The sequence below is a fragment of the Zonotrichia albicollis genome, chromosome 1 (assembly GCF_047830755.1).
Source record: "Zonotrichia albicollis isolate bZonAlb1 chromosome 1, bZonAlb1.hap1, whole genome shotgun sequence".
In the NCBI taxonomy this organism is placed as follows: Eukaryota; Metazoa; Chordata; class Aves; order Passeriformes; family Passerellidae; genus Zonotrichia; species Zonotrichia albicollis.
The window spans coordinates 20,785,617-20,811,958 of NC_133819.1; the positions used below are offsets into that span (position 1 = coordinate 20,785,617).

Below are 26,342 nucleotides of genomic sequence, written 5' to 3' on the forward strand. Positions count from 1 at the left end.
TTCAGCAGCAACAGCCTGAGCCTCAGCATCTGGGGACTGAGTCACCCTTGAGTCAGAGGAAACGTATTCAGTTAAAATTGTACTTTGCTGTTGTAATCCATGGCATGCTGCTTAGTACTGCTGACTTGTGTCATCTGCCCAGTAAATCACTGACTGGAAGCTTCTCTTTCAATACAAATATTCCTTGCCAGCCACTGTGGGTTTTACATATGGGGTAGGGGATTTTTTGGTAACAATTTAGGTCCTTTAGTGCTGCCAAATAATCTTTCCTTTGCTCTTGTGATGCAGCACGTGGGAGAGCTCTTTCTGCAGATTACAAGGTGCTCAGGGACGCAGGGGTGCTCAGCTGTACAAAGGGCAAACACATGGAGATAAAATACGGGCAGATTCCATTTAATGATCTCTCAAAGCTCCTGAACCCAAAAGACAAAAGGAGAAACATGCATTTAATGTCTAGGGGATTTGCATGTTGTCAATCTTTAATTAAGGTGTCTGAGATAAAGTTCACCCTTGCAAGACAAGGCAGCAGAATGGGCATCTTGTGAACCAGGAGTGTGTGAGAGCAAAGGGCACCTGGGCTCACAACAGCCCAGTCCAGCACTGAGGTTTCACTCAGGCTCAGGACACCTGGAGGAGAGCAATGCCTTGGGCTCCTGCTGCTCCTCAGCTCACGGTTGTGCTGGTATTGCTTACTGGATTGAGCTGTGACCCAAACCACCATGAAAACAAGAGGCAGAAAAGAGACACTTATGAGCAGTAAGTACCATTGCTTGCAAATGCATTTGTTGGGATGGTGGCCTGTAAGTGCTGGAATGGGGGCAAAGTGGCTTTACCGCAGCTCTGTTTTACTTACTCTTTGGCAGATATGTGACTAAATTTTCTTTCTTTTTTTTTTTTCCCCCAATATACAACAGGCCTCGTTTATCCTCCGAGCAGGGTAATTTAGTGTTCTATGCTGGCTCCAGCAAAAATATTGAATTTAGAACTGGACCACTGGGGAAAGTAAAAGTTAATGAAGAAGACCTTACAGAACTTTTTAGTCAGGTGATATAGTTTTTTTTTTCCTTAATATATTTTCATTTTCAGTTCTACATAATAGTTAAATTGTTTTCACAAGTGTTTAATGCATTCTGTATTTTATTTTATATTATCTATATCAGCAATCTAATATGGAAGTAAGCCATTGCAGACTTGTAATCATGTCAAAATCATCACAAAAGATGATGAAATTATTAAATTGTGTATGTATTAGAGCTCTCTGTATTTAAGTGGACTTTATAATAGTAAAGTTATGCAAGGACTAAACTTTCCTAAGCTTTTGAAAAGTCAAAGTTTGTTTCACATTATCTCTGTTGTTTAACTTTAGGTTAGAGAGAGTAGCAGAGAGATTCAAGAACTTAAAAAAGACTGTGGTGCTTTGCAGAATGTATCCCAGCAGGTTACTCTGCTGACCTCCAAGGTGAGCCAAACCTTCATGTTATCCTCCTCCAGCATTCCCATGTTTCCATTCCTCACACTAATATTAAACAATCTGTTTCGTTTTAGTATTTCTGCACCCAGTTTAGGGAACTGGAGCAGAGTCCCTATTTAATATCAGCCTGGAGTCTGTGTTTAATTTTGAGATCTTTATTCAGTAACTATGTAGACAATGGAAATATTTCTGTAAATTTCACCAAAGTTTCCAGTTACTGTGATTCTTTTTTGTTCATTGTCAGCATCTGTATTGCCTATGTTCTCTAATATTTGTGAATAAATTCTGGAAATGGACCATATATGTTTTCATAGTTGCTACACAGACATCCCATTCCATAGATAAAATGGGCTGTAGGGGTTTGCAGTGGAAAGACAGGACCAGCACAATAGTTTTGTCATTTCCCTGCTCCTGAATTCTTTTTTTCCATGAAAAAATTTTTAAAGGATTGCCTGATTTAAGTGTCTTTTATTACAGTGTTTCCACAAGTTCCTTATAGAAAACTATTTTTATAGTGTAATAGACCTTCCTTTAGGGAAACTGGGCTAATATGAATCAATCACGTTCTCTGATTCAGTATCAGTTTGCGCTTACAACCCACTGAGATGTGGAGACCTTTTCCAGGCTTTCAGTGCTCTGTCCCAGACCTCTGTCCTTGTCACACATGTGAGGACCCGAGCATTCCTACAGGAATATTCACATTCTTAATTTTCAGCACCTCTATACATCTTTGCCAGACAGTCTTGCCTTGTGGATCCAAGCTGGGACGTATTTATGCTGTCATTTTCTGAACAGCCAAACCCACCAAAATCTCAGTGAATGGGCCCTCATCTGGATCTGACTGCCACCTGGTTTCACACACCAGCTATTCTCTTTTTTCAGAGAAAAGTATTTTGTGAGTTTACCAGTATCCAGCAAGTTCCTCTGTGGCCACTCTCATACTAAGCATAATGTAATTCACATTTCTTTTGCAGATCCTGAGTCTTGATAACAAACTTCAAAGCTTTCAGCAGGTAAGTAAATGGGAAACAAACTGGAGATCAGAAAAGAAAATCTCAGCCCCAAGTAAATAGAGTGAGGTTTCAATGATTAAACAGCTAAATGATTTCTTTCTTCTCATGCTTTCCTCAGGAAAACTCTTTTAGTAACAGAAGGTAAAAAAAAGCACCAAGATTTGTGGAGGAGGTGATATGCCTTCTTACAAAATATAAACTGTGTAGGAGACTGCATTTCTTAACGGAAAAACACTTGTACATTCAAGAGCAACAAGTTGATACCAAGGAGAAGTAAACTTTCCCTTCACTGGTCTGTCAAGATAAAGACCAGAAACTCAAACTGGATGTTTATTGTACTGGAACTAACTCAGTTTCAGCCGTCGCCTGCTTCTCCAGTGAGCTTGTGACAAGCTTCACCTTCAGGTGCCAGTAAAAGCAATTATCAGATGAGATACCCATGGAATCAAAAACACAAGATAACCTTCCCTCTAGACTCCCAGTCTGCTGCTGGAAAACAGTCTCTATTAATATTTAATTTTTACAGGTCTTTTCTCATCCTAGTGCTTGGCCATTCTGTGCATGAGCAATCACAGCATCATTATTTTGTCCAGGGATAAGTGAAATAGCTCAGAACTTTTACAAATCAGCCTTGCTGAAAAAAATGGAGGGCAGTTCAAGAAAAAATTTGGGGGAAGGGAAAAAAGAATGTTTGTATTGAAAATAAATACCAATGGAATACCAGCTAAGCAGAAACATAATTTTCTACTATTTTCTGGCATTTCAGGACATCCAGAGGAGAGCCTGCAGTAGTAACCCCTGTAGGAACTCAGGGACCTGTGTAAACTCACTGGATGGTTTCTTTTGCCTCTGTCCCAGCAACTGGCAGGTGAGTCTTCAGCCTCCTTGACTACAGAGTGTGTATTTCACCTGTCAGGCTGCATCCAGCTCAGGGTGATTGCCATGCAGCACAGCATTTCGGGGTGCTCAGGGTGGAGTGAGCAGCACTGGGCAGCAGAGCAGCAGTGTCACTCGTTGGTGTTTGCTTCTCAACAATATCAACATGTATGTGTAACAAAAGCCCAAAGCTTTGGGCCAGACCCTGCACTGTTACATGCAGGCAGTGGCCCATGAAGTCAGTGATTCTTGGCAGTTCCCACAGCAGAGAATTAGTCTGGTTTTTGCTAAGCACTGAACTGCACTGCATGCCTTGCTGTTGACCTTACACAAGGATAGAGGGAGGCTGGGGGAAGGGATGGATAGTTATTCACTTTTAAACAAGTAAGACAAACTGGGGATGTAGATAATCAGTGCCATTCTGAATTTTTGAAATGCAGATACTTTACTAGCAAATGCTTTAATGGTGATATTATGTGCACCAGAGATGGAAAGGTTGTATCTTCTTCTCAAAGGATTTAAACTTAAAAGTTATCCCAGCAAGATTCAGGTTAAAATTTATGGCTTTCCTGATAGAAACAGTTTATAAGAAAATTTTCTGAGTCTTTTCTAGTTGGAAAGTGACGGGTTGACAAAAATGTGCTGTTCACATGCTTTCTACATCTGAGGTATTTTATCCCCATCTGACTGATAGCAAGGGTCACAGAAACACAGCTGAAAAATAAAGTTTTGTTATTGTGTTTCATAAGAAAATCTGTGTTGATAACAGCCCATGGTTTGTATATCTTTGAAAACTATATTAAACATGGTTTGCTTCATTTCTCAGTTATTTGGAAAATAAACTGGTTTTCCATTTCATCTTAGGGCCCCCTGTGCTCAGTGGATGTTAATGAATGCCAGATTTTTGCTGGAACAGCATTAGGCTGCCAGAATGGAGCCACTTGTGTGAACACGCCAGGCAGCTACAGGTAACTTCTCAAAACCAGACACAAATATCCCGTGTAGAATACTCTGCTGGTTTGTACCCCATATCATGCCTGCAGCGCAAGTTCTAGAATTAAATCTGTTTAACATCTGTGCACTATAACCCCTGGGAACAGATAGAATCCTCACTGCGCTGTGCACTGAGCCCACTGCAGGCACAGAAAGGCCCCACAGCCATTGCGTGCTGTGACACGGGAGGAGCAGCAGGAGCCAGATCCATCACACAGCCACGCTGGGGGGAGGCTGCAAATGAGGACAGGCTCCACTGACCCAGCCCCCTGTTGCTTTAATGGAAATTTCCTGCACCATGGGGCGTAGCTGGGGCAGTGAGAGGCCCATGCTGGGCTGTGACCAGCTCTCCCCAACATGCCCACAGAGCACAGCCATGTTACCTTCCCTCTGCTGTCACCTACCCCTTGAGATCAAAGGGAGATGAAGGAGGTGATCACCCTTGATCACCGGTGTTCCCAGCACGCTCATTTGGTCAGAGCAGGGTGCTAATGACATCAAGATAATGGGTGCAATCCCCATGCAGCCCATTCACTAAGGCTTGGACTAATCCCTGTGGGTCCCTTCCTACTCAGAATATTCTGTAAATCAGAAACAGTTCTGTGAAATGCCTTCATCCCCTCCTAAAACAAAGGCACTGCTGAGACAGCAGTAGAGCAAGGAATGCACCGTGCTGCCAGGCAGAAAGGGAGAAATGCTGTCTGCAACCCAGGGGGTGCCTGGGCTGCCTCTCTGCTGGGCCCCACACACAAGGCCTCTGGAGCACATTGCTCTCTGGCTGTGCCCAGCTCCTTAGGAAACATGTTCTTGCTTACAGGGCAAGCCAGCCTGAACATTTTGTGTCTCATTCTCCAAAATGTCAAAGAATCTGCTAAATAACTAACTCTCACATATAATACAAAGCTCCCCTGTGCAATGGGAACACATGCTGGAGAGCATGCCACAGTTTTCTGCAAAGAATTCTGTCTCCTGCTTCAGCATAGAAATCTTAGCCCCCACAAATATTTGCTTGAAGTAAGACTGGCTTATAGTGCTTTGTCAGTTCTTGGAAGAACTTCAAACAAAGGAAGTTCTCCTGTAGTGCTCCTCATGCTTGAGCACAGAGTCTGCTGAAGTGTCACTGCAGCATGATGCCTACTGTAGGGGTTTAATTTTATTTTAAAAGATGTTTCTAGCTTGTCTACAACAGATATTTGTCAGGGAAACAACAAAGCAATCTGCCTTTGTTTCCTATTGTGCTCAGAGAGGTACAGGTGTGTGACTAAATTCTGCTGTTCTCACAAGTGTTGTCTTTGTGTTAATACAGTCACGATTCCCCAGGTTCTTCCCTGGTGCACTGCTTGCCCTCCTTGGTACTGGCTGAATCAATGCTTCATGGAATGAGCTAAGACCTCTTCATAAGTCATTGCAACCTTAATATTACTGCTTTTGCATCACACACTCAGGATTATTACATAGTCCGTTCCCAAGTCCATTGTACCATCTTTAGTGTCCCTTATTGGCTTGCTTCTGAGTGCTTCACAAATGCTAAATCCATCCCCAGGCAGAGCATAACATCTCTTTTCTGCAACTGGGAGGACATTGCTGCTAAGATTTCTGGGGCTGAACAGCCCAGGTCACCCCACTAATGCTCTAGCATGGTTATGTACACCATTGTGGACTGCAGGGAAAGAAAGGGGTGATATCTGTCTTTCAATAGCCTGCAGAAATAATGCCACGTTATTGGAAGTACTGGATTAGGTACCATGAAATGGAGCATAATGCAGTCTTCATCCCTTGTTCATTTTTTCTATCTGCATGGTTTTCCCTGTAACTCAGGAAAGCTGAAATATGAGGGGGAAAAAAGCAGGTATCCAGAAACACCTTCCTCAATCAAAATCTTAAGGGGACACTGTATCAGTTGGATGAAAGGCTGTGAAAGTCCCCAAGTCTATCAGACTTCTGTGTCACAACCAAAATAACAGGGCCCTCATCACAGCATGCCATGGCTCATGTGATAGAACTACGGCGGTGCCAAGCAGCAGTGCATCACAATTTGGCTGAAGTGCCTTGCAGTGTGACCTACTTCTGGAAGCTCTTCTCTGAGAAACTTCAGAGGGGAAGCAGATTAATCTTTTCCAGAGTAGACAGGAGACAGTGCCATTGTTCTCCTCCTTTGGAGACGGTTGGACTGCCTTCTGTGTCCTTTGAAGTTGAACATGAAGCTCTGAATGTGCTTCAGAAGTATAAAAGTGATCTGGTTCCCTGACCTGCTGCCTCTGTGCTTGCCCATGCTGAGCTGCTGCACTGATGGGAAGGTGCTGTTCTGCTTGCTGTCTTTTACAATAATGAACATGCTGTCTTGCACTGCAGACTGCAGTTAAGCATTAAGCTGCTGTGGGGTTTTGAAGCCTAAGTTCATGTGGGTTGCTTGTCCTGGGTGCACTCTCTAGTTACCTGCAATTGACTTATCAAACTGCAATTTCAGCTGAGCATGTGACATGGTTGAAGGGACAGCAGCAGCTTATTTTATATAAATTGCCTCAAGGTCCAGGTCAGCTGCACTAGAATACCCTGATTTCAGTTTCAGAGAAATGCTTTTACAGAGCACTTTTCTTTAGGCAGCTTAAAAGCAATCCAAGAAGGGTGTGTACCTGCCATATGTCTCTGCAAGCTGCAGACATTGCAGCACATAACTTGAATCCAAATAAGTCTCACTGTCATGTTATTGAGAAGATGGTGATCTGATAGGTTTTCTGTGAATTTATATCTCTTTCAGTTGTATTTCAGAGCCTCACATTTTGTCTATGTGGAAATAAAGAGCCAGAGAAAAGGGAAACATTATCTGATGGCTTAGAAGTTCCCAATTTCAGTTCCACCCCATATGTATAATGCTGTAACAAAGCTCTACCCTATAAATAACACTGTGAATGCATGTGGCAGCTTTCAAACTGGCTCCTCCCAATAGAATGCCTTCTTTCAACCCACTGCTTTGTTCTGTCCACCCCACCAACCCCAAATGCCCCCTCTTGCCCACCACACATCCCTAAAAGCTGAGGTGCTGCTGAGACAGCAGGTGCCCATTGTTGTGGTGTGGGGGGTGAAAGTACCAGGCATGGCATTTCTGCACATGGCATCATATCATGGTCATAACTGAAAAAGGAAGTTTAGGTGCTCTTTGACTGAAGTGGGGTTTCCATGCTCATGTTCTGTTTAAGTCTTATGTTAGACTTTTCTTTTTTTCTGGATTTGTGCTTATGAATGTAAAGAAAGGTGGTACATTCTTCCATAGGGCCAGACAGTCATGAATGTGCACAAGTCTCAAATGGTTCTTGAGTCTCTGCTGAACAGGAGATTTGCCTCTCTGCATGATTATTAGCAGGATTGTCATAATAAGTAAATGGATGTATCTTGTAAGGAGCACCCCATAAAGTGGAGAATGGAAATGAACAATCTTTAACAGTGGTAGAAAGACAAAATTTTGATTTTTCTTTCCACTTTCACTATTAGCTGCTCCTGTACTCCAGAAACCTACGGGCGTCACTGTGACTTGAAATTTGATGACTGCCAGGGAGGATCTGAGAGCCTCTGTGAGCATGGCCTCTGTGTGGATGAAGAAAGGGATCAGCCCAACAGGGTAAGGAACAATGTGTAAACCTCAGCACACAGCACAGCATGAATAAGCAGCAAATTCTGCTGAGTTTGACAAAACTGCATAGCATGAACTGCTGCTGAAAACAAGAAAGGCCACTGTACAACATAACAGCACCTCTGTTGTACCAAGGGTGGCAGAAAGAATCAGAAATGTCTGATGTCTTGTTAGAGGTACTTGTCACAGTATTAGATCTACTACTACATCCATAGGGAGTTGGGAATAATTTTTTTATAAGTTGAAGTCTTATTTGAAATACAATATTCTTACTGTTCATTATTTTGGGAGTTCTAAGTTGCTACAGTATTTTACTGCTTAAATGACTGATAAGGACAAATATGATTCTTATTTTTCCTGGGAAAAGTGGCACATTAGTAGCACATTAGGACCAGGGGTCTGGAAGCTGCCAGGGCTGCATGGTGACTGTGTGGCTGCTGCACATCCTTGGTGCTCCTCAGTGTCAGCTGGATGGGAATTCAACTCCAGGCCCAATCTTTCCAAGCATCTGCACTGGATGGATGCTAGCACACGCTTGAGTGCTCTTCTGGAGCAAGCCAGCTCATTCCATTTGGGTGAGAATCTGGGTACAGGGTGTTCACTCCAGAGGGACAGATGGACCATGCCAGCTTTGGCTCTTTCCACTCAGAGCAGCCCTCCAAACCACCCAGCCAAGCTTGTGCTCCTTAATACTCCTATATGCCCATGCACCATTGCAGTCACAGCACATATTCTTTGTGCTTTGCTATAAATGATTTCTTTGCTTAATTTTTAGAAGTTTCAAAATTCATCACTTATTTTCTGCCCACTTTTTGTTGAGAAAGCTTTTCAAAAGGGTTCAGCATTGGCTTAACAGTGACTGCTCCTGTGACAATCAACAATAAAGCTCCCATTAGCTTTAATTGGACCAAAGCTAGATAAATGCTGAAATCTGGCCATTAGTAAAGTTTACTAGAGAGAAAAGTGTTTTCCTAAAAGAAATAATGTATTTGCATTTTAATGTCAGTGCTACACATTGCATAGACTACTGAATAATTTGATTAAAAGAAAGCGGCCAAGATTATTTCAGATTACTTACAATGATCGCTTTGCCCTGGTTAAAAAGCAAGTTGATGACTTTTAATTATGGTTATGTACCGCTCATAATTGATCTTATTTTCTCTGGGAGCTTTGGGGTAAATTACAGATGTCTTTTATGAACATAATGAACGAGCCTGAGTTGCTTCCATAATCTGAAAAAGTAAATTCAGAGGAAGAAATAGACTGGGAAAACTACTGAAGCAACTTACAAAACAAAACATACAAGCCATGTAATGCTCTGAAAGCTTTCTTATAGTTTGAAAGTCATTTCATGAAATAAACTCCTCTTGCCTTTTTCTTGACTACTGCAAATGCCTTAAACATGCACTGCGGTGTTTTCTGTGGCAGCCCAAGTACCACTGTGTCTGTGATGCTGGCTGGATGTCCCCTCCTGGCAGCCCTGCCTGCAGCGCTGATATAAATGAGTGCAGCCTCCCGAATCCTCCGTGTTCACAGGACCCACCTGTGCAGTGCTACAACACTCCAGGCTCCTACAGATGTGGTCCCTGCCCCACAGGTATCTCATCTTTCCATGCTCTCAGGTTGGATGGGGTGGCAGAGGTGCTACTGCCCGGGTATCATAAGCACAGACACAGGATGCAACTCCATGAAATGCTTTGGTCTGTCTTCTAGGGAATAAATGCAAGTTGTGTTTTATATAGGTAACACAGGCAGTGGAGTCTAATGCATGATTTATCTCATCCTAAACTGAGCATCTAAATAGGTCTCATGTCCACAGGTATCTTCATATCCATCATGTCCTGTCACCTTCATATAATTTGTCTGAAGTACTTTCATGTCTGTATGTTTCCTGCCCTAAGGAAATATAAAAATCTGATTGTTCCCTCAGACCATATAACTTATGATTACTCTTCCTGAGCTGGGCAGGTGGTGTCTATAGGAAAAGTTTTTAAAGTATTTAAGTGAAGTTGCAATAAAGCTTTGCTGCAAAATGTACGTACATGCACCTGACTGGAACTGCACCCTCTTTAGGTAAAAGTGTGCTTGAATCTGAAATATCCAGAATACAGTTAAAATAAAACATTATTATACTCACATCTCCACCCTGTTGTGTTTGAAACCTAATTTTCAGACTGGTATGAATTTTTATCAGTTATGAGAGAGACAGATCTACCCTTGTGCTAATGAAGTGCAATAGTTGTACTCTATGAAAAGACTTGGTCAAAGAAGAAACCAAAAAGGCCAGGCATTTTCTTTCTGATGTCTTTTCTGTGCTGCTTTTTAGGCTGGCAAGGAAATGGCTACACTTGCCAAGACATTGATGAATGTGCAAGTAATAATGGAGGCTGCTCAACTGTACCGATGGTCCAATGCATCAACACAGTTGGATCATTCCGCTGTGGGCTCTGTCCTCCAGGTAAAATGGGTTTCTTGCTGATAATGCTATGGAAGGGCTTAAAAGATGAAGACTCAACACATACAAGCCTGTTTTGGTGTAGATTTAAGAAGCTGAAAATTGGTTTTGTAGAAATATCACATACACAATACTGTGATACAGAATGAAGAGTCCAAATATATTCAAATTGCTTCAGCTATTAATGAACTTTGTATAGAGTATGCCTCTACAGAGGATCCTCTGAAATGGGTTTCTCTTGTACTAGGTAGCTGTTTTCAGTGTTATAGCCTTGATTTGGTGAAGTACTTCCTTTGCATGATCATTAATGGGAAACAAGGCTTGCATAATTATGGTAGTAATTTCATTGTCTGTATTAATTGAAGGAGTGTCCTGTGTGCCATAAATCACAGACTGTATTGTCTGCAGTAAAAAAAGCCTTGATAATTGTCACGCTCTGAATGCTGTCTGAGGAGGCAGTGTTTTCACTGCAGTACAGCTCAAGCAGTGGAAGTTGCAACTTAAGTCTTTATAATTTCTGCTTTATGATTTAAAATGCTTTCTGAAATGTATAGGATCAATACTAGAAATATAGCAGGAAAAAGTCTTTCTAATTGACTTTTTGATTGCTATTTAGGTAAGGAAGCCTCCCAGTTACTGAGTGCTGAAGGGATATTGCCTTGCTGAAAATGTGGCCTCAGACAAGTTTTGGTGATGTCAGCTCTGGCCATAAGGAGCTGTGCTGCAGGGCTTTGGTCCTCCTGAATGTCCTGAGAGGATCTGGGTGTTGTGTTTGAGATCCAAGGGCTGCTCTGGTGTGCAGGAGGAAAAAGTCTGGATGTGGTTAGGGCTGACTGGGTGCAGATGTGTAGGGAGGGCAACACATGGTAGCTGAGATACATGGGCTTCTATGGCCTCACTGACTTTACCTATATTTAAAATACACTGATATATCGTTTTTTCTGCAACTATGGAAGGATTTATTTACAGTCAAAATCCATCCCTGCACTGAAGGAGGCGCAATAAATATGCAGGTTTTACTTCAGCAGCTATCTCAGTTCTTTCTTTTTAACTGCAGAAGACTATGATTTTACACCATGAATTAGTGTTTTGCTCACCAGTTGATTATTTTACTGTCAATTCACAAAGAAAATGGTTTCTTACAAACTAACTGAGATTTACCTCTGAACAGGTTATGAGGGAGATGGACGAACATGCACCCAGGTTGATATCTGCTCAATAAATAATGGAGGGTGCCATCCTTTGGCTACTTGTACCTCAGCTCCAGGTATGATACTTTCTTAAAGACTGTAAGGTGATAGCAGCCTGAATCTCAAGGAGGACCTGGTTAGGATAAATCCACTTTATAGAAAGATTGCAGCCCCTTTGCCACAGTCAGCTTTGCCTCATGCAAATGATTTTACAGGCAGCTTAGCTAAAGCGAGCAGACTTTTTCACAAACACTGACAGAAGGAGATTTAGGCTCCAACAAAAAGAAGACTTTATGCTAAAACTGTGAAGATGTTCACCATTTCTCTTTGATGCAGTTTTCCAATTATACAGCCGCTTTTCATTCCCCCTTCCCATAAATACCCTTGACTACTCACCACTTCCCATGAGGGTGACCTTGGGCTCTCAGGTACCCATAGCAGAGCAACACTAAAAACACTTTCCATGTTCAAACTGGACACTGACCAGGGAAAGTGTCAAAAGATCAAGTTAGAATTATATTAAGATTCTCCTTCAAAATGTCAAGGACATTTACAGACATTGGTATTATGTTCTATGTCTTCTCTCCCAAGGGCCCATGGCATTTTGTTCCTGCACATCTGGGTTCACTGGAAGTGGATATGGGCCAAATGGGTGCTCTCCTCTCAGTGACATCTGTCAGCTGCAGAACCCTTGTGCCAATGGGCAGTGCCTGGTAAGTGCTGGGCTCCTCACACGTAAATGACGGCGCTGTGCAGTCAGAACCAGCCAGGGAGCCTTGCTGAGACTGGAGGCTGGGTGCACACATACTGCTGGGAATGAGGCAAAGTCAGAGGGGACTGCAAGGTCAAAGGATATACCTGAGGAAAGCAAAGGATATACCTGAGGCCCACAAGCTATTTCCTTGTGTGTGAAGTAGAAGTAGCAATCTTGGCAGTAATGGCCTGAGAAATTGTGTTTGGTAGCTGATACTAGCCAATGGAATGCTTGTGCTGATGGGAGAGAACTGTTCTTGGTGGCACAGGAAAGTAATTTACCACCCTGGATCGTGTGGGAATTACCCATGATAAAGGCACCAGTACCTCTGCTGCCCTTCAGGCTGTTAATATCTAGCAGAGTTAGTTATGAGTTCCTAGTCTGATCTTGTGAGAGCACTCCTAGAGTCCCAGGCTGTTTATATGAATGTGGAAAGGGTGTTTCAAAGGAATTGCTTGCAGTGATAGTAACCAAGTCTTTTTGACCTGAACTGGTTGGTGGGATGAATTCGTTCTCATGCACAGTGAATGTTAATTTATCCTCATGGACCCTATGAAGGCCATTTTGGCTTCCTGAGTGAGTTGTGCTGTGCCCTGGAAAGTCCATGCTGCAGACCTGGGGTTTTTGTTGTGAAAGATATTTGTGATGGTGATTTTGCCAAAATATTCACAAATGCTACTTCTTTTATTCCAGTAGAGTTTTTTCCCATTTGTCCCTATTAGGCTGCAGATGTCCTCATTTTGGTTGTCCCTGGAGGCACAGGGAAAATGAGACATAACATGTGGATTTGACAGTGTTAGGTTAACAACTGGATTTGATGATCTTAAGGGTCTTTTCCAAGCGAAATGTTTCTATGATTCCATCGTGTATTACCTCTTGCTTTTTCAATTTTCTATGTGAAGTGTGACAGTCCTCTCACACCACTCCTGACCAGCATTCCTTGCTCCGTGTTCTGTAGGTATCTACTGAATACTGTCTTCACTCATATTTAAAGATACTTATAGGGCCTGTTTTGCCCAGATCTTATGTACTTTTTCTGACTATTTAGTTCATTTTAGTCAGTTTATTAAATGGTATGACATCTTCCCCTAAATATTCTAACATAGAACAGTGGGCAATCATGGCTACAAAGATAATAACACAGATATTTAAGTAATGTGACTACAAAAGCATCTAATAAAATAGAGAAATAGCAGAACTATATTTGGCCATCATCATGATAGAGGAAATAAGTAATTAAGTATCAGGCTACGCAGATCAGAAAACACCTTCTAAAATAACATTCAGAGCCCTAAATATATGTCAAAACCCTCTTCCATTATACTGAAAATCTCTTTGGGACACAGAGGACATGAATAGATAACAGAAAAGCAAATAGGGAATGCAATACACTGTATATCATCAAAGATGGGATTATAGCTTGTACATGGGACCATGTTCTGCTTTACCTCTAAAGATTGTGTCTATAAAGCAAGAGATATAAGGTAAGAGAACATATGAAATTAACCCAGTTACAGATATGGAAAGACTTGATTATATGGAATAGTACAGGTTGTGACAATGGAAATAGAAAAAAGACATACAGAAAAAGGAATAAAGCTGAAAAGGTGATGAAATTGTTCCCCTTTAACATTTCTCAGGATGAAAATTAAAGTTAACAGCACACATAACTGCAGCATAGACTTCCTGGAGAAAGGTCTTGAGAGAAATCACTCATAAATCAGTTATCTTGCCTCGCTAATTATAAGGTTTAGGTAATTTGATTGACTTGATTCTAGCATGATCAAAGAGTTTTCTGAATGGCTAAAAGGGATTTTAGCCATTCAAATTTTGATCTTCAAGAAAGTAATTGAAAGAGGTCTGCTAAGAAATAACTTAATAGAAAAACCCAAAGAGATAATCTAATTAGGCTTTATGTTTATTTTGGTATTCACTAGTGACCATCAAGATTTTATTTCTTTACTCCAATATTTCCTCACAAAATAAGTGTAAACATCAGTCTTTCTCCTGACTCCATTGATTTCATTAGGTATTCATGCTCATTGTTTATTTGATTTTTTTATATCTGTAGGCAACGATCTCTGGCTATTTCTGCCTGTGCAATGCAGGCTGGACAGGCCCTAATTGCACAGAGAACATTGATGAGTGCATCAGCAACCCATGTCAGAATGGGGGCACCTGCACGGACAGGGTCAATGGCTACTCCTGTGAGTGCAGCAGCGCCTGGACGGGAGCGCAGTGCCAGACTGCCCAGCAAGGTACAGCCAGAGCCTCCCCTCCTGCCCCCGGGAAACGGGGCAGCGGCCTCCAGCCAGCTGTGCTTGGTGCATGGCACTGACGTGTGAATAACAACTGAGTTATGGTGTGGAAAACAGCCCTGTGTTTGGTGGATTAGAGGTCCCAACCCAAATTCCCTCCGTGTCAGAGTTTTCCATGAGCTTTGTTTACGGCTGTTTTGTTCAGCAGTAGGAACGCAACAATGAAGCTGATCTGCAGGCCCACTGGCCTTGGCTGGATTCCAACATCCTAAAATCAGATCTCTGTTCCCAAAAAAGTTGTCTGGAAAGCTGGTTGGGAAAGAGGATCCAGTATAAGGAGAACAAAAGAACATATTGATGTTTGTTTTTTGTGCATATTAGTTCATCTGTTATGAACTGGAAAGGTCCTGATGTTGTTAGTCAAGAGGAAAAGCCAGAAAAGGTTTTCAAACAGAAATGTAATGAAAGAAATGTTAGTCATGAAAATGGGGTAATCTCAGTTTTATACTGACTGCAAGGTTTCCCCTTTTCCTCCTAATACAATTTCTTCTGTTTGTTTGAGAACTTTTTTGGCCATGAATTTTAATTAAACAAGGTCAGGGTAGCATTCCAGTGAGTCCAGTGTCTCTGTGACAAGAGTCGCTCATTTTTACTGTAGACTGCTAAGAAGAAAGCAAATTACATTTTAATGTAATACAGTATGTAAAACTTCCACTGATCCCCTGTGAAATCTTTTAGAACTATTTTAGGCTTTTTTCTATTTTTCTGAAGTATCTAGCTAGTAATGTTTTATTATGATTAATTATTAATGTTTTATTATTAAGTCCACAGGGGAAAAAATTATTTTTAGCCATTCATAATGAAGGGATAGAAACCCAGATTTTATGCAGTAAGGAATCATACTGTACCACCTGTTCTTTTAGTTTTTGATCAAAGAAAAAATAATGTATTTTCTTTCATGATCATGTTTAATCAGGGTGAAAAAAGGTGAGGTGTTTTAGACAGACATTTCAAATAAAATTATATTCTTTTTGCCTCTTCTTGAAACAAAACAGTTTGGTGAGAATTGGCTATTTCTTTAGAATCAGTTCAATGTTAAACTACAGGTTCTTAGTGCACATTAGCTGTATGTGCATTGCATTTTGGCTGCTTTACAGACATATTTTTCTGTAGCTGTTTGGAGTTCTCAGTTCCCATGCATTGAATGGTTCAGTGAGAGAAGAGACCATGGTGTATCATGAGGGGGATTATCAGGCCCAAAAATCTGGGCAAAAAGAATAAATGGAGCAATAAAACCTCCTGAGGATAACTTCTATGATGTACCACTTCTGAGAAAGACAATTTTACATCATGTTAACTTCAAAATGCAAAATGTTATTTCATTGAAAGGGAAAAATCTAGAGATTCAATCTGGAGGTATACTTCTGGAAGCAAAGCATTTCTGGAAGCAAAGCAAAACACTATCATGAGACAGAATCAATATCTTTTGGCAGTATCCACATGTTCCAACTGACATTCTTTTCCTTTCCAAGAACTATTTTTCTTTCAGGGAATTTGTGCTTTTCTGAGATGTCATTCCACTTGAGAGAAAGTCCTAAAGATCCTTTTATAGAAGTATTTAACAACATTGCTTTAAATGTTCAAGAGGAAAAATCTATGCCAAAAAAAAGCTAAGTTTTGGTTTAGTCTGTAGAGCAATAGCACAAAATCTGTTAAATTTTCTCTCTCTTTTTGCAGTTTGTGGAGGATACCTTTCAGGCTCGAGGGGGTCTTTCAGGTACCCCAACAACCCAAGCAGCCAGTGGTACAGCAGTGGGGTCAGCTGTGCTTGGGTTGTTCAAACTACTCCCAACAAGGTAAAGTAGAGTTCAGGTGAAAGAAAGCCTCAGTCTGTAGGATCCATGATTGCTTATCAGAGCAAACATGACTGTCTTCATGCTACATGTGTTTCTATGCTGTGATCCAATCCTCTTAGAATAAATAGTATTTCAAAAGAATAAATTTTAGATCCTTACAACCCTTCAGGCTCCTTAGCCTAAGGATTTGCTTGGGTTAGATTTTCCAAGCTTTCCTAAGCAGATGAGAGTTGTAGTTTATTAACCTACTCCAGCTACAGTGTTCTACATTGCTTTAGAATGTGATCTGTGAATGGATGCATGAGAAAAGCTCTGCTCTGATGGGCTCCACAGGTGGGTGCTGAGCTGAGGGAGTTGGTCAGAGCCTGGTGCTGACAACACCAAGGCTGTGGCTTTGATCCCTACGTGGGCCAGCTCGTCACTTTTCAGTGTGACTCAGTGATCCTTCTGGGTGCCTTCCAGCTCAGACTATTCTGTGATTCTCTGACCCCAAAACAATTTCATATTTCTGATATCTGAGTACAGAAATGTAGAATGCTTAAATCATATTGTCAATGCCTTTGTGTAATACCAGCATCTGATTTTTTTTTAAAGATTAATTTTTAACTGTTGCACACAAATGTATATTCTGATTCTGATCTGCAACTAACAATTCTACTTGTGTTATAAATCACAGCTACAAAATACGCTACTCCATAATTTAGCATTAAATTTCTTACCTGGGATCTAAATATTTGATTTTTTTTTTTTTTGACATTTTCTGGAATGAATTAAATCATATTATAAACCAGTACTTAACAGTGGTTTAAACAGCATTACATATCCATATATGTTTATGTGACATGTCGTCAGCCTGAAGCTGGGGAGCCACTACTGTCTTCAGCAGAGCATATTACAGCACATCAGTGAAAAATCTGAAACTTAAAGCTGTGCATGTCACTAAGTATCCAAAATGGGCTTTAGAGACACTGATTTTATTTGTGCAAAACAAGATCATTGAGCCTTTTAACTCCCATTACAACACTTTCAAACATAGCAAGGGTGAAAAATACTAATTACCTGATGAAAAAAACTGCCTAGGGAAACCTGGAATAAGATACTTTATGTTGTGTTTCAAGCTTTTCACATGGCTTGAAATTTACACATACAGATATGTTGCACATATAACACACACAGGCAAATAGTCTCAATTTTTAGTTTATAGAAATAATACTCTTTCCAGAAAACTTCACTGACTAAATTCTTATGTCTGTTTACCTTCTCTCTTTCCTTTTGACCCTTAAGATTCTTTGATTTAATTTTCTGTCCTGGAACATTTCAGGAAATGACGCAAAAGCTCATAGATTCTCACAGTTGCATGGACACACATATCTCATCCATAAAGTCTCTGCATAATTAGTGTCTCCGCAACAGAGACAAAAAGAGATATTTTGTTTTCTCTCTTCTATTAGATTCTGCGTGTTACTTTCCCATTCTTCCAACTGGAGACAAGTAATCAGTGTAACTCTGAATTCCTTCAAATCCATGATGGTCCTTCAGCATCAATGCACATTCTTGGAAAATACTGTGGCTTCCCAGGTCCTACAGAGCTTCTCAGTTCCCACAACTCTCTGTATTTCTGGTTATACTCAAACCACACCATTACTGGAGGCTTTACTGTTCATTGGGAATCTCAGGATCCTGGTAAGTTGATTAAATGCAAAACATCTTTATGGCTTTGGAGTAAAATGAATTCCTTATTTCCTTTGATTAGGAAGCATTAGAAGCATAAGGAGAGTGTTTTTCAAGGGAGTGAGGCTGAAATATATATCACTTGAAGATACTCTCAAACTCTAGTTCTAGGTCTCTGTATGAATAGCTTTCTGCTGTTTTTTTAAGGCTGCTTTACACTTTCTGTGAGGAATCCCCCAAAGAACATGTGTTTCTGGGGATAGTATTCATTTAGTCAGTTCTCTTTTGTCACAGAAATATCTGGTACTTCGAGCAAGCAAATTAATGGTTTGTTTTGCCACTGACAATTTACAACAGCCTAAATGTTCCAAACATGATAGATTATAGGGAACTGGATTTTAAAGAATGTGTGAGGGTTTTTGGTGTGATTTGTTGTACATTTCTGCCTGAATTCTTGATAATGGTAATTGGGTGATTGTTCCACATGGTCTGGCAATACATTCCCAGAGATAAATTTCAAATCATCTCACATAACATTAAGGTCACTTCAGTGTTCTGTGTATTATCTAGAAACAAAATAGTGCATTGGGTTGTGTATTGAATGAACTATAGAGTAAAAAATGCCATTTCCTTATTTCTAGAAATATTTCTTGAAATGCTTTTAATATGGTTTTTGGTGGGTTTTTTCTTTCAATTATCATTATTAGATTGATAATTACTAATTGAAAAATACTGATTTAATACTTTTAGTACTGAAAAGTGAAAGCAGATATTTTGGAGGGAAAAGTAGCACTAACAAAAAAAAGCAAAGAGAACAGTGAGATGAGATGAAACTGGCTATTTCCTTTTTTTTTTAAATTGAACTAGTCTTGTGATAGGTTAAAAAATGGAGACTATTTACAAAGAACAGAAATTCAGATTAATTTTGTAAATCCAATCCAAACAGTGCTTTTGATTATTCCTCTTAAGGCATGTTCATCATGGCTGGGTAAGAATCTTTCTTTTATTGTGCAAATCAGGAAATATTTGGGGTTCTCCTTTTAAAATTGCAGAATTAACTGCAAAACTTAAAGAAATAAGAAACTTGCTGATTTGTTTGACTTGGTCTTTGTTTTTTAATTTACTCTGACCCCAAAGTGGTTGGTAGTTTGGACACTACAGGACAGTTCATCTTCTGACCCAACATGTGGTGATAAATACTCTGTTGTTCTGTGTCTCTTTCTGTTAGAATGTGGTGGTGAGCTGACAGGTACTTACGGCTCCATAAGCTCTCCAGGATATCCTGGTAACTATCCTGTAAACAGAAATTGTTTCTGGACCATCTCAACCAATCCTGGCCTCCTCATCACATTTGCTTTTGGCACACTGAGCCTGGAACACCATGACAACTGTGATTATGACTATTTAGAGGTAAAGTGTAATTGTGAATGATGACAACATTTTGTGGATATGTTATTGTGAAACAAGATATTTCTAAACCTTTTTATGTACAGAAGGGGACTGTTTGAAATTTAATCCGGGGTTGAAATGCTTTTTTTTATTTACGCATTCCAGCCATCCATGCACAATCAGAGACAATAGGGCAGAAAGGGGATGAGACCTGCTTCACTGAAGTCGGTGGAAGTCCTTTGACAAACAGGATGGGATTCAGGCCAAATACTTGATGGGAAGCTTTCACTTTCGTACAAAGTTCAGTCTCCAAACTCCTTGTCAAATGTCAACCCACAGAGAATTCATGAGCCTATGGGTAACTGTTCAGGAAAGGGATCTAAGACTAATAGATTCCTATACTGGCTCACACAGCCATCCACCACTTGATGTTTATGGCTTTCTGTTGAGTGTGACCTAATGCTTACAGAATTCAGCAATACCTTCTCATGGAAATGTGAAGCCAGTTTGGAATAGCATGTTGTGTGCAACGCAGAGCATGATTTCAAGAAAGCAGTTCAACAGTAGATCTCCTGATACTTTCTTTCCTTTTCACAAAACCCTTGATGACTCCTGGCAGCAGCATCACAGCTATGCTGGTGGATCTGTTTCTTGCCTCCTCTGTGTTTGGAGGAAACTTCCTATGAGCTTTCCCTCCACCCACCATCCATAACACGTCTGTGGCCTCAGAGATAACTTAAAGAGTGTTGTACTGTTCACAACTGGCACACATATGATAATCCTTACTGTCGGTCTGTCATTCTGTCTAGATTCGAGATGGACTCCTTCCACAAGACCCTGTCCTTGGTAAATACTGTAGCACTGGATCTCCACCCCCACTCCAAACCACTGGTCCATATGCATTTATTCACTTTCACTCTGATGACTCAGTTACTGATAAAGGATTCCATATTGTGTATACAACATCTCCTGGTAAGTAAAATACTCAGGATCAAAGGTTGGTCTGTGACATTCTAGAGATAGAGATAACACATGAATGGATGTCATTACCACTTGCTCTTTAATAATATAGTAATTCTTTTTGATTTGCAGACATTGTACAGAGGCAACCTCAAAAGGAGTTACTGTACTTACGAATATGTCTTTTTTTTTTTTTTTATTATAGCAGAACCAAGTTGTGGAGGAAATTTCACAGAGAGTGAAGGGGTAATCGCATCTCCTTTCTGGCCTAACCCTTACATCAACAACCGACAATGTGTCTACATTATCCGACAGCCAGAGGATGAAAAAATATTCCTGAACTTCACCCATATGGAGCTGGAGAGTCATAGTGATTGTTCAGCAAATTATATAGAGGTAATTCTCTTAACCGGTTGATATGAAAGTTTGAATGCATATGTGTACAAGAGGATGTATAACTTCTGTCCCAAGGGCCACTGCAGAAATGGGTGTTAATCAAACAATTAAGTAGATGAATTTACTAGGGCCCAAAAGTCACAGGGGCTGAAAGAGCAGGATGGTGCATTTGGATTGAAGCAAGGATAAGAGAATGAGGAAATCTGTCCAACTTAACACTAATTCTCAATAGTTTTTACATGATTAGGGGGAGTTTGAACATTTGGTAAATGAATGTCAACTGCAAGAAAAAAAAAATAATGCCATAGCTGCTATGCAACATTTTCTGGAGTCAAAGTGTTAAATGGAAGATTTTGATCTGACACTAAAAGGAAACACTATATAAATATTTATACACACATTCCCAGGAAAGTGGTTGAATTACCATTCCTGGAGGTATTTACAAGATGTGTAGAAGTGGCACTTAGGGCCATGATTTAGTGGTGAGCTTGGCCAAGCTCGGTTTGCAGTTGGACTTGAAGATTTAGAGATCCTTTCCAACCTTAATGATTCTATGATTCTATATACATATGTAAAGCTGGGAGTTTATTGTTGCCATAACTGAAGTCTTTCAAGTCTAATTCAAGAATTGTTCTTAGTCTAAATCTAACTGGCAAAGACAAAAAAATTGTACAGTTTGAATGTTTTTATATGGAAAATGTAATAATAATGCAATACTAATGTCAGTATTTAGTGCGTTCCACTTGAGGTGAATTTACTCCTAGCTCTCTCTTCATTGGTTTTCAATGTTGTGTTACATACAAATGTGCAGAGAAATACAGGCTGGGTACAACAGCAGAGGCCTTGAGACAGGGCCTCATCCCACGTGGAATGGCTGCTGGGTACTGCTGCCTGGATAAAACTGTGCCTGGGCTGTGCAGAGCTAAACAGAAGGAAAACAAGCTGGGCACAGTCTGTGGTTGATTTGCAAAGAAAACAAAATGGTACAGTTGGAATGTGTCTATATGGAAAACATAATAATAGTGCAATACTAGTGTCAGTACTTCGTGTGATCCACTTGAGGTGACTTTTACTCCTAGCTCTCTCTTCATTGGTTTGCAATGTTGTGTTACATATAAATTTACAGCTGTAGGGTGCCAAATTTACAGCTGTAGGTGCCGGGAGCCATCCCTGCAGCCCCAGAGCTGGGTCCAGCACTGCCAGCCATGCAGCTCAGGGGCAGCACAGGTTGGGTTTTGTATTTAATCTCTTCTTGACCAGTGAGGAGCAGGCCCCTATGAGCTCTGTGCTGTTGGTCTATTTTTAAAAGATGTTATTGTGTTGTCATCGTTCCCTTTTCTCCTCCTGTAATTCAAAGACCTAGGTTGGAATGAAGTGTAATTAGTTTCTGAAATGAGAGGGGAAGTGTGTTTAATGAAAACAGACAGCTTTTGTTTGTTTGGCCTGCTACTCCTCTTGCCTAATTGCTGGCAAAACAGCAGCTAAAATCACAACTGCCACAGAAACAAAACCATTTCTGTTGAACACCATTGGTTTGTATCAGTTCAGCAAGGCATTTACCTCACTGTTTGCTGATCAGTCACAAGCCCTTCAGTTCCCATGTTTCAACCCTCCTCTTCTTCCTGTCCCCTCACTCTGTGGCTCAGCCCAGAGCAGAGAAATCAGACTGACATTTTCTGGCTGGGACAGTCAGTAAAACCAAAGTACTGTGTGTGCTCTAAGACCTGATTTTTTTACATGTCCTTTTGTAAACTCCCCCACTGGCTCATCTAGGGAGATAACTTTTGGGTCTTTAAGTTACTTTAAAAGTCACTCTCCAACAACTTTTTTGTCACTTTGGAAAGGTGCAGATTATTCCATTCCCTGGTTAAATCAGGAAATCTGTAGACTTTGCACAGGGACAAGACACAGCTCACAGCACTTGCTCAGGGAGGGATGTTTAGTTTCTTGCTAAGGAGGGCATCTGCCACAAGAAAACAGAGACAATAAAATTTATTTGAGAAAGACTGTGACGTGATGATGCAGAGGTAAGATGCTACCCCAGGCAGCCCCTTTTACATGCTGTCCTTCTAACTGGCAAGAGAAGACATTACTCACATACATGCTTTAGAGAACCTGTTGTTTTTATCACTACTCACTGGACCGTATAAACAAAAAGTGTAAGGAGAATCAGCTCAAGAAAAACATGTGAACTTCTGTGAATTACCACTCTGGAAGTTTTCACTGCTTTCCAAAGACTTACTAAATATTTTGACGCAGATTCTGATGTCAGCTGCTCTGCCATAAATCCAGAATAATTCTGTCACCTTAAACTCAAATTCCAGGGAAATTGGAAATATCTGTTAGTCAGAAAGCCATCTCACCAGCTTAAGACTGCAAAGCTGGGCAAGCATGCCAGCCACTGCCTGTTCACCAGGGCACTCATGACAGTTCCTTACCTTCTCTTCCAGCCCATGGAAGAATACAACTGAGGAAGAAAAAATTGGTGTTGAGAGGGGACCTGAAAGCTGGATGTCCCTGGTTTGCCAGTAAACTCACTGGAATGATTTTTTGGTTTTGACAGCATGTAGATGTGTTTAAATGCAGTTCCATCTACATGAACTACCAGCACTTTTACAGCAGAAAAAAGGTGTTTTGTTTCTGGGAGAATCTTTGGGACAAAAATTGCATTTTTTTGCTTGGGCAAAAGCAGAGGACTCATCTTTTGGACCTCAGGTTGTTGTTGCCCACTTGAAATGAGATGGGCACCTCAGAGATATACCAGGGCTTTGCCTGGATCCCTGGATGTAGCTATTCTTACATGGAATATGGATTCAGGGTATGAAGTCTTGAGGTACAAATAAGTCTTTCCCATCAACTCCCCTTGATAATCAGGATATATAATCAACTGCAGGGAAAATTATGTAAGATACATTTCTCATTTGATTAGCAAATTGATTGAGGTCAGTAGAAAGGCAGTGGAAGGTAAAAGCTGGATTCTCTGATGTAGCCTCATTGCCATTATCACACACTGAACCCTTCAGCTAAAAGAGTGCCAAGATGTCAGGGACTTGGAGTTGCATCTCCTGTTAGTGAGCTGTCTGCCTGCATGAATGTATGGATGCAGATGCTTGTTCTGGAGAAGTGCCATACAAAAATCACTGGAAACTTCATGGCGAGAGCAAGAAAATAAAAAATAACCTTTTTTTTCCCCAGAGAATTTTAATGCTGGCAAAAAATTCACAGTTATCACTGGTGAGCACCCTACCTGTCTCTTTCATCCTAAAGGTGTCACTTTTGGAACCATAGGTCCAAATAGTGCTAAAACTGTGGTTCATAGAGAAGATAATTTAATCCTAATGTCCTGTGACAGCAGCATGTGTTTGTGTCTTCTGTGCTGATCATCTGATGGTTTCTTTGAGCTCTCATAAGTGCTGTGCTTGTGCCAGTTACAGTGATGGCTCTGTGCCCCTCTCATAAATACATAAAACAGCTACTCCTTTTGTTATGTGGCAGCTCTTGGGAGATTATAGTTTTATCTGGATATCAGATCCCAGGGCTTTTACGATCTAACACTTTCCTTTCCTCTTTTTGATGACTAGGTTCGAGATGGTGACAGTGAGATGTCTCCTCTCATTAGAAAAATCTGTCATAATACACTCATGTCTGCAATCACTTCTACCAGCAATGCTCTCTGGATCAAATTCAAGTCTGATGCTTCTGTGCAGAGATCTAGCTTCAGAGCTATTTATCAAGTTGGTAAGTGGAACTGGTCATTTGCACTATGAACTTCCTGTATTTGGACACTTTCAGTCATTTCCATGATATAGTATTCATATAATAGTTTAAACACAAACTTTAAAAGAAAGGAAAGAACAGAACAGAGTCAATTTATTAATTTATAAAGATGTCTGCAGTGGGTTTGCTGTAGGCACTGCTAGCATGCTTTGAAACAGACCTTTTGTTACTTCTGACTTCGAGATTAACTCAGATGGTTAGAGCCTGGTGCTAAAACAGCAAGGTTGTGGGTTTGATCCTCATGTAGGCCATTCATTTAAGAGCTGGACTTGATAGTCCTTGTGGGTCCCTTACAACACAGAATATCCTGTGATATGATATTAATGATTCTGCAATATGGGACTGATGATTTATCACTTGATGTTGAAATATCAAAGATGTTATAACTTCAATTCTGCCTAAATGTTTTTATCATTTTGTCTGTCTTTAATTTCTTAACCACCAACGAGCCTGTCTGTGAAACAAATTAGTCAAATCCATTAGTTTTCATGGGCACAATTTGGTCTTCTGTACAAGCATGTTTATGCTATACCTATTGCATTTTTTTCTTTTAAATATGCTCACTTTAAATTTTTTTTTTAAGTATGTTGTGTGATCTGTAGTAGCTGCTGTAATAAGATAATTTAGAGTTGGTTTCCTTCTAATTTCATAGCGTTACTTAATACGTATCATGCATCATCATCATGACACATTCCTTGAAATCATTCATCACAAGTACTGATTCTTGGTGTCTCTTGGCAGCCTGTGGAGGCTCCTTGTCTGGAGCAGGCACAATCCATTCACCTTATTACCCCAGGATGTCCCCTCACCCAAAGACCTGTGAGTGGATCATCTCCCAGCCAGCTCCCAAAGCAGTGATTCTTAACTTCACTGACTTTGACATTCGAGATACAGCCACTTGTGATTCGGACTACATCGAGGTAAGGAGCCACACGCATGCACTATGGATGTAGATATGTACCTGCAAGTTCCTTCTGATCCTCATCTCCACCTAAGTGGAAGTTCATGACAGGTGACCACTCCTTCCAGCAGTCACAAAAGCTTTTCCAGGTTCATAATGGAATTCCAAAGCTTTTCTTGGCTCTCCAAAGATGTTATGACTGTTTTGATAATCAAAGACAAGTATCAGGTTTCTTTAAACAGATAGGCCTGGTTTGGAAGGTTTTTGTGCCATTTACTGCTGAGGGTGTAAGATCTCATCTTTTCTCTGCTTCTCTGATAGGCATAAGGTTTTATTCTCTGTGCCTGTAGTGGAAACCACATGAAGAAAGGGTAGTGTTGACTTCCTAAGGATCTCTTTTTTATAGTTCTTATGAATTACTTTATGGTTAATACTTAAATGTAATTAAAAAATTCTATAGCATATTTTGCTTGCACCGTTCTTCAGGTCAGAGATGGCAACAACGCAGACTCTCCTGTTTTGGAGAAATACTGTGGTACAGCTGTACCCTCTAGAGTGCAATCCACACGGAACAACCTCTACATCAAATTCAGAGCTTCCTCGCTTACCAACCTTGGCTTCAGAGCTCAGTACTGGCCATTAGATACAGGTAAGGATTGTTTAACTGTTTCTGTTTAGACTGTTGGGACTTTCCAAATTTTCCTACAAACTGAAAACAACTATATAAATAAACTATAAATATAGGAAAACAACT

General features: G+C 40.5%; 1 protein-coding gene across 1 annotated transcript in view; it reads left to right on the forward strand.

Annotated features, from left to right (window-relative positions):
- The first annotated feature begins 640 nt into the window (after nt 1-640).
- CUBN (cubilin) overlaps nt 641-26,342 on the forward strand; it is a 141,628-nt gene continuing 115,926 nt past the window's right edge. The window contains exons 1-19 of the mRNA XM_074528306.1: nt 641-756; nt 915-1,044; nt 1,367-1,459; nt 2,446-2,484; nt 4,225-4,328; nt 7,843-7,969; nt 9,410-9,578; nt 10,308-10,439; nt 11,608-11,703; nt 12,218-12,339; nt 14,452-14,638; nt 16,376-16,494; nt 17,946-18,177; nt 19,394-19,575; nt 20,364-20,526; nt 20,720-20,910; nt 24,492-24,648; nt 25,429-25,607; nt 26,075-26,237. Coding sequence (XP_074384407.1) covers nt 641-756; nt 915-1,044; nt 1,367-1,459; nt 2,446-2,484; nt 4,225-4,328; nt 7,843-7,969; nt 9,410-9,578; nt 10,308-10,439; nt 11,608-11,703; nt 12,218-12,339; nt 14,452-14,638; nt 16,376-16,494; nt 17,946-18,177; nt 19,394-19,575; nt 20,364-20,526; nt 20,720-20,910; nt 24,492-24,648; nt 25,429-25,607; nt 26,075-26,237 — 2,701 coding nt within the window. The remainder of the gene's footprint in view (nt 757-914; nt 1,045-1,366; nt 1,460-2,445; nt 2,485-4,224; nt 4,329-7,842; nt 7,970-9,409; nt 9,579-10,307; nt 10,440-11,607; nt 11,704-12,217; nt 12,340-14,451; nt 14,639-16,375; nt 16,495-17,945; nt 18,178-19,393; nt 19,576-20,363; nt 20,527-20,719; nt 20,911-24,491; nt 24,649-25,428; nt 25,608-26,074; nt 26,238-26,342) is intronic.